The sequence below is a fragment of the Apis dorsata genome, unplaced genomic scaffold (assembly GCF_000469605.1).
Source record: "Apis dorsata unplaced genomic scaffold, Apis dorsata 1.3 scaffold_400, whole genome shotgun sequence".
NCBI lineage: Eukaryota > Metazoa > Arthropoda > Insecta > Hymenoptera > Apidae > Apis > Apis dorsata.
The window spans coordinates 57,518-65,701 of record NW_006263658.1 but is presented as its reverse complement, the minus strand read 5'-3'; the positions used below and the strand labels follow the sequence as shown (position 1 = coordinate 65,701).

General features: G+C 27.5%; 1 protein-coding gene across 6 annotated transcripts in view; it reads left to right on the top strand.

Annotated features, from left to right (window-relative positions):
• The window catches only part of LOC102671545, a 54,934-nt gene that overhangs the window by 41,349 nt on the left and 5,401 nt on the right, over window positions 1–8,184 (top strand). For 4 of the 6 annotated variants that reach the window (XM_006619260.2, XM_006619262.2, XM_031512212.1 and 1 more), the window contains 3 exons: window positions 4,291–4,659; window positions 5,814–6,115; window positions 6,519–6,921. In XM_006619260.2, the coding sequence (XP_006619323.1) occupies window positions 4,291–4,659; window positions 5,814–6,115; window positions 6,519–6,921 (1,074 nt within the window). The remainder of the gene's footprint in view (window positions 1–4,290; window positions 4,660–5,813; window positions 6,116–6,518; window positions 6,922–8,184) is intronic. The other 2 variants (XM_006619263.2, XM_006619261.2) reach the window with 1 other exon arrangement.

Sequence of the window (8,184 nt, the reverse complement as noted above, 5' to 3'; positions counted from 1 at the left end):
TTTTTTTTTTTTTAATTTATATTCACATGTACGTAAATTTAGTTTCGAAAAAATACTTTAAATATTATTGCGAATGCATGGATATTTTTAAATGTATAAAATTTTTTTATATCTATTCGATCTTATTTTCATTAGAAAATTGAATAATGATTATTTTTATCTAATCATAATAAATTCGAATAAATTAAGAAACTATTACATATATTCGATGATTCAATTAAAACACGAAAAATCTTATTATTGAATTTATATAATATGTTTCAGGAAAATAAATGTATTAATGTATAAATAGTATAGAATAAACAATAAAGAATAAAGATAATTTTTCGTATCAAAAATAAAATTTCTATTTCTGAAGAAAAATCAATATTAAAATGAATTAATTTTAGAAAATAATTCTATTTAAAGTAAGAATAAATCGATGTTGTATCATTTTAATTATATATTTCTTTTAAAACTTCTAAAGTCTTCAGATAAATTTATTCTTCCATGAATTTAATAAGATTTAAATAATCGAAATCATGAATTTTAGAAACGTTTAGTTTTATATCAATTTTAGAAAATTTCTCTCTTTTTTTTCACTCAACTCAATAAAACTTATAATTGCGAGTTTAACAGCTATTTTGTTTTTCTTAATTTTAATTAGAAAAATAAAATCAAAAAAAAAAAATATTTAAAATTAATTTTAAATTTAACAAATTTACTATACAAATTTATCTTCAAAACAATATTGATGTAATAATCATTGTCAGAAATTTAAAGATCAATGATATTTATCAAATTTTTTTTTATAAATTATTTGCTTTTATTTGCTTTTTATTTTGCTATTATTTCTATTCATCTCATTTTACGGTATAATAAGTTACATATTATACTTAACATATTCGTTTTGATTAAAAAAATTATCGCACACGCTTCGTTTGATCCATGACCAGTCACGATTTAATAGAATTAATGTCATAGAGTAGATAACAAAATATGGATTTTGTTAGCTAGTAAAAATAGAACAAAATTGCACAATGAAGAAGAATCAATTGTTTAGTTTTATCACTGTGGAGAAAAATTGAAAGCATTAGTGCCCGCTTAGTTTCACTAATTAGAAGTTTAGTCTGTAGAAGCTTAATCACATTAGAAAATTAGATATATTTGCAAGTTAAGTTGTTTTTTTGTTTTTTTTGTTCTTGATTTTTTTATTTCTGTGATCTTTGTATCTCAAACTTTGTATCTTACTGATTTTGCATATTTCATGTTTTTGCTATATATGTATATATATAAAATAAATAAATAAATAAAATAAAGTAATACATTATAAATGTTTTTTTTAACAGTTCTAATATATTTAACAGTATTCGTTTATAATACAACTTCATTTATTCAAAAGAATGTTTAGAAAAAAATTTATATAATTAATAGAATTTATAATTTTGGTTTATGTCACATTAATATTATATGTATATATATATATATATTATTAAATTATTAGATAAGAACTTGTGAAATTTCATTTGTCTTATTATCACATTACTGTCATACAAGAAAATTTATTTATAAATAATAAAATTAAATGTATAATGTTATTTATAAATAATAAAATTAATTCAATTCTGCAATATTTATGGTTTTTTTTTTTTGAAACAATAAAAATTCAGATAAGTAGATTCAATCAAGTAGAAAATTTAATAAAATATTAAAATTTCATTTTGATAAATGAAGTTTTACTATAAATGTTTTTTTAAACAAATTTTTATTATTGTATTCTTATTTAATTAAACATGATTAAATAAATTAAAATTAAATTCTATAATAGCTTTTTTTAGTAAACATTTTTTTATAAAATGCTAAAAATATATGTATTTGTAAATGTTATCATAAAAAAAGAAAAAAAAATATATGTATATGTTGTGAAATCAATGTTGATTCTTAATATGGCATTTAATAATTGCAATGCATTTGTATCAGCATTCTTTGACATCGAATTTCATGAATGTTTACTATTATAATTATTTATAACTTCAAAATTATCATTTGGTTATATATAGCTATAAACATTGGTTATATATAGCTTATAACATAAATAAGTTGGTTTGAAATGGTCAATTAAAATTATGAAATTGTAATGACTTTTTCATCTTCAAAAAGTTAATTTTAAGTTGAAGAATATTTAATTATAAAAGAAAATACATTATTTATATGAATAGATGATTGTGTTTTTATTTTTTATTTTTATCTATCATCATTGTACCAAATTATTTGATGAATTGTTCCAGAAATTTCACAGATTATATTGAGAATAAGAGAATAATCTTTTCAATAAACATAATAATTTTACGATAATTTATATTTACATAATACATCTACCAGACATCTGAATCATAAAATATGGCAATGATAAATATGGAAATTGTTATATATAAAAAATAATTGATTGAAATATTACGATAAAAGAAAATCATAATAAAGTAAAATGAAGGTATTAAGAAGAAGGAAATAATAAGGAAGTGATGTAATTAAAAATATCTATATTCGAAATATCTATCATTCGAAAGTTTTCAAACATTTCAAATTGTAGTTTATAATTACACAGAGCTTCAGAATTAGAGATTAGTGGACTACAAGATGATGTAAGAAACATTTATCACGTCATAAACATAGGTCGCATTATTATTCACTTATAAATATCACGTTTTATTTTTAAGTATCAGAATAAAGAGGCATCATCTCAATATGTTTAGAAAACTATTGTTGAAATTTTAATTAAATACATTAATTAAGAATTAAATTTTATCCTCTAATATATCTATATTATTATATTTGTGTCAATTAATTTATATATCAAATTTTTATATTATATTCTCAAATTTCAAATTAAGATAAGAAAACAAATTCTTATTATAGAAGATTAAATTTATTATAAATACATATCCCTATCGCATTTGAATCACTATATATATATATACATTATAATTAATTATTACACCATAATTATGTAAATTTTTTAAGAATAGTCATTTTATGCTAAAGGTCTAAATTTTTAATTAATCGTCATATTTAAAATTTATTTAAAAATTTGATATTGAAAAACTTTGTATTTTCAATTTATTCAATCATTCATTTTCTATCATATAGATTTTCGTCTTGATTAATCCATACTTTTGAACAATAATGTACTCAATTGAAAAGCATTGAATGAAATTTCTTCGATCCTTTACTTTCAATCGTTGTACATTTCAAACATCACTAATAGTATGTACATTCCAATACAAGAGGATTTGTTTGTGGATAGCGAACACCATTGCACTCGGATAACAAATTCCTCTGTAATTTGAATCGATGGTACTTGAACCAGTGTTCTTTTCGCTTGTGAAATCGTTCAGTATACTTTCTTATGACTTTAATAAGTACTTATTAAATCTATCCGTCAAAATCACTACAATCTTCTTAAAAAAAAATATATGTGTTTAGTTAATAGTTAATATTAGATCAATCAATAATTATTTAATTAATAATATACTTTTCGAAAAACTATTTATTATATTCATATACATATTTTTTTTTTGTTTTACGTAAAAAAACCTTCATTGAGGAGGTGAAAACAATATTTAAATTTGAGGACGGTTGAAATATATATTTCATATTCAATTATACAAAATAGTTCAAATAGAAATTTACAACAATAACTAATTTATAATATTAATTGAAATATTATAATTATTAATTTGTAATAATATTGAAATTTGTACATAAGAAATCATATAATTTACTTATAGAATCTGTTTTGATAGTTAAATTCATCTTATTAATTTTCTCGCTTTGATTAATTAAAATGTAGCGTGAAATTGAAGTACATGTACATATATGATTTTATCTTGAGAAAGTTAATATGTATTGTATATTATAGTGTTAGGTAATTTTAAATTATTCGAATGCATACGTATAAATTTAACACAAGAGTTTATAATTAATATCGATCCAATTTTTATTTTACGCGCACAAAATATACTTTAACTGATTAATTATTTGAACGATGAAAATATTGTTTTAAATTTTAATCCATTATACGTTTTATTTACAAAAATATCAACGAAGATATATTCTTGTTACAAACGATTGATTACAAACGATTGATTACAATTTTTAATAAAATTAAAAAATAAAAGAAAAATCTAAATGCTAAAATGGGGCATAGAATCTAATCATTCATATCAATATTATCATTTCATTTATAAATAATAAAATGAAAAGAGAAAATTACCGTGGAATCCAACTATATTTCTTCGATTTAATTTGCAGCTCCACCCGGCGAAGAGGACGAAGAAGAAGGATTACGGAATGGATTCTTGAAAGGGCAGGAGAATGACACGAACACGCACAGCTTCGGTCGGCAGAGCGGATATAAGCCGCGTAGAACCGGAAGTAGCGATGGCGGCACATACGCCGGTAGTGCGGCACGACACAAGGACGATACAACCGGTTCACCGTCCCAACCCAAGATTATCTTTAACGAGGACGAGTACACGAGGATCACGACACCCCGTCAGGATATGCTGTTCAAAAAGGGTTATCTGTCGAGGAAGAAACCCTGGACCGGAAACGCGAACACCAGCGCGACTTCCTCGACCACCGAGAGCCAATCGGCGTCTCATTCCACCGCAGGTAGAGGTATAGGTAGAAACGTGATGCATTTCATCGAATTTCTGGCTTGTCTCGTTCGCCTTCCTGGCCGTGACGTCGTTTCCGGGAAGCTGCTTGGAGTTACCCCTATCACCCTCTTGAAGTTTGTATGATTTTCTGTGTTACTCCATGTCTTGTTGAGAGACGTTGGCGAGAGACAAGTAGAATAGTTGATCCCTTATTCCTTTTGTCTTAGTTGAGAGACTCGAGAGATTTTGTGAAAGATATTCGTTAAAGAAAAATTCTTTGTTCAATTTCAACAATGAGCTTGAGTCAAGCTTCAATTTATGTTTCTTGTAGGATTTATTTTTTTCATTTAAATTATTATTATACAGATTTAAAGTTTGGAAAGTTTGGAGATTTTTAAATTTATAATTTAATTATTTAATTGTTATTTGATTGATTTATTTTTGAATATTATTGAAACTTGAATATTATATATAAATATCAGATTGTTGAAGTCTCTAACTTTTTCTTGATATATAATTTTCTCCTTCTCCTATAACCGCAAAATCTCATAAGAATTTAAAGAATCGACAATTGATTGGAATCGATATGTTCATATTAATTATCTGTATTTTATGCTAAAAATATGTTCATTTATCAAGGCTCAGTATCGGTACATCATCGTTTCGTTGGCAACGTAAATGTTATGCTGATCAAGACACGATCGCCCGTTGCTCACACACGAGTATTTATTCGTTTCATCTTATTATGAAATATGTGATATCTTGCTCATGTATAAACAATTGAAAACTGTACTGCTTTGTCAAATGGGCGATGATAGTCCTGAATATATCAATGTCTATCAGTTGTCGATCAGGTGGCGAGAATCTTAAATTTTCCTATACTAAATCCTCCTTCATTAAACATTTAAAAAATATATATATAATGAAATTTACAATTTGATTAATTCTTTCATTATTGAATTTCTTGAATTATATATACCTAACATAATTTTAAAATCTCGTTTTTTTCTCTTCATCAAAGAAAATTTATTAAAGGGATTCAAAAGTAATTCTACGATTTTCAATCAAAACTTGATATATATATATATATCTGTTTTCTTTATGCATCATCAATGTTGAATATTCAAAATTAACTTCTTACTTCCTTGTTTAACTTTGTCATATCAATTACAGATGGTAGCGAAACGACTGAGGATCAACAATTGTTAGACAGGGACTGTGGTACCGGCGAATATCCACCAGTGATGGATTCCAGCGCTCAATTGGGCTATGGGACGTTTTATGATCACATGGGTGGTTACTATTACGAATATCCTGTGATGTTGGTTGGTCCAGCACCGATGCAATCTCAAGTTGCACCGAGTGTTTTGGCGGCTGTGCCTTGTGCACCTGTGCCTCTTAGGCCCATAGAATGGATTAATCCAACTTACGTGCCCAAACTGCCTAATCAGCCGTATTGTATAATGAATTACGAGGTATAAAGAATGTACTTTATTTAATGCACTTTACCGGATAAAAGTCAAAAATCACTATGATATTAAATCTAAGAATTTAAAAAAATTAGCTGAATATTACATTGATATATAGATTTTTTCGATTAAAGATATTTCGAGATAAAAAATATTGATATCTGTTCAGAACGAATCAATTAAATTGTTAATGAAATTAATAGGATATTTAGTACGGATAATTAAGAAAGATTCTGAATTTTTGTTCGATAATATTTATACAAATCTGTCTAATGTAGTTTTATTTTTCTATGTTTGACGTAACGTATCTCCTATATTTTTTTTATGTATAACTCTATTATATTTCGTTATCCAAACAAAATAAAATTATTTAAACAAATTTAATAAATATTATCACTATTATTTACAGAACAATCAAAGTATGGAAAATACGGTAGTAATGGAAGAGCAAGAAAACGCGGTTCTACCAACGGAGAATTCAAATGGAATCAGCAACGAGAGTGGAACAGGTAGCACCAGTTGCAGCGGTAGTATGGCCGGAGAAACGGAAGAACAACCCATAGAGTTTACCAATACGAAGGAGGAACAGCAAGCGGACGAGCAGATAGAGGAGCAAATGGAAGAGCAAATGGAGGAACAATATGGGGATGAGCAACAAGCGGAAGAGCAACCCTTGGAGAACGGTGGCCCCTATTTTGAACCAATGTTGATGCAGCAACCGGTACACGTATCTCACGTGATACCAGCGATTCCTCAGCCTTACATGTACCCCGGCCACTACATGTTTGGTCCTCCTTTGATCAACGTGAATGGTTAGTTGATAGAGAAGAGCGTCAAGAAGACTGTGTAGAGAGAAAAAAAAAAAAAAAAAAAACGGTCTTCCTCGGCTCTCCCCTATTCTTTTCTCTTTATTCCTTCTCTGTTATTGGCAACGAATTCTCGAAAGAGAGTTATCTTTGCTCCATTGCTATCGCATGTCTAGCCGCGGATTTTTCTTTCGCTCTCTATCTCTCTCTTGTAGCTTTGGTTCTGTTCATGGACGGATGGACGGAACAACGGACGAACATGCCAAGGTTGTTTTTCTTGCGGCTTAAGAGAGAATCTGCGCACTTCGGGGAGGGAGCATCGCGTTGTTGTGTAATCCGCTTGCGACTAACATAATCATTTTGACTGTGTTACGCTGATGGGAATTTTTTTTATTCGGGGATTTTAGCTCTATCTATTCTTAAATCAATTTTATGTAGATAATAAATAATACATGTAATCTTGGGTGGGTATTGGTTGAGAATTTTGATTTAAATTGTTTGAGGGGAAGGTTTGATTGGAAAGTGGATTTTTTTCTTGAACGACATTTTATATTTCATTTGATGAGAGCTTCACAATAAGTTATCAATAAGCTGAATAAATTATTGAAAATATTTTTTTTTTTTTATTCCTTTTTAAATCTTGAAAATTTTATGTTCCAACTTATTCTTCTCTATAAATTTTTCTTTTGCAAATTTAATATTTGTAAAAGAAAAAGAAAAAAAAAGCAAACTTATGTAAATTCCACGTAATTTTAAGCAAAAATACTTTAATTCAAAGAAAAGATTGATGAAGTGCTACGCGTGTTCGTGTTTCAATAAATGTCAGAAGTACGTTACACAACTTGATTTGTTATCGACATGCAAGATGGGGTCCAGGTCAAGAAGTAATATATTACACGCGTAACATGTATTAAAAAAAAAAAAAAAAGATCGTAAGCATTAGCATAAAATGCACCGCAATCTTTTATCCGATCACTCCTTCCCCGTGCTGCGTCAGCTTAGGCGTTAGTACGTTTGATTGTACCTGTTTCTAATGTTAAACGAGAACAGTGTCGGTTGGATGCGCGGCCAGGAGAAAGGGATATAGCCAGATTCATGACTGCTGTCCCGTCCATCGGCATCATTGCTGTTTTATTACCGCCGTGCCTCTACCACATTCAAGGTAAAAGGTAATAATTCGCAAAGAGAGCCGCTACTCTTTAGATACGATCGCGAAGATGTATACGAAATAAATGTTTCCTTTTCCTTATTATCATTTTCATTATTTGA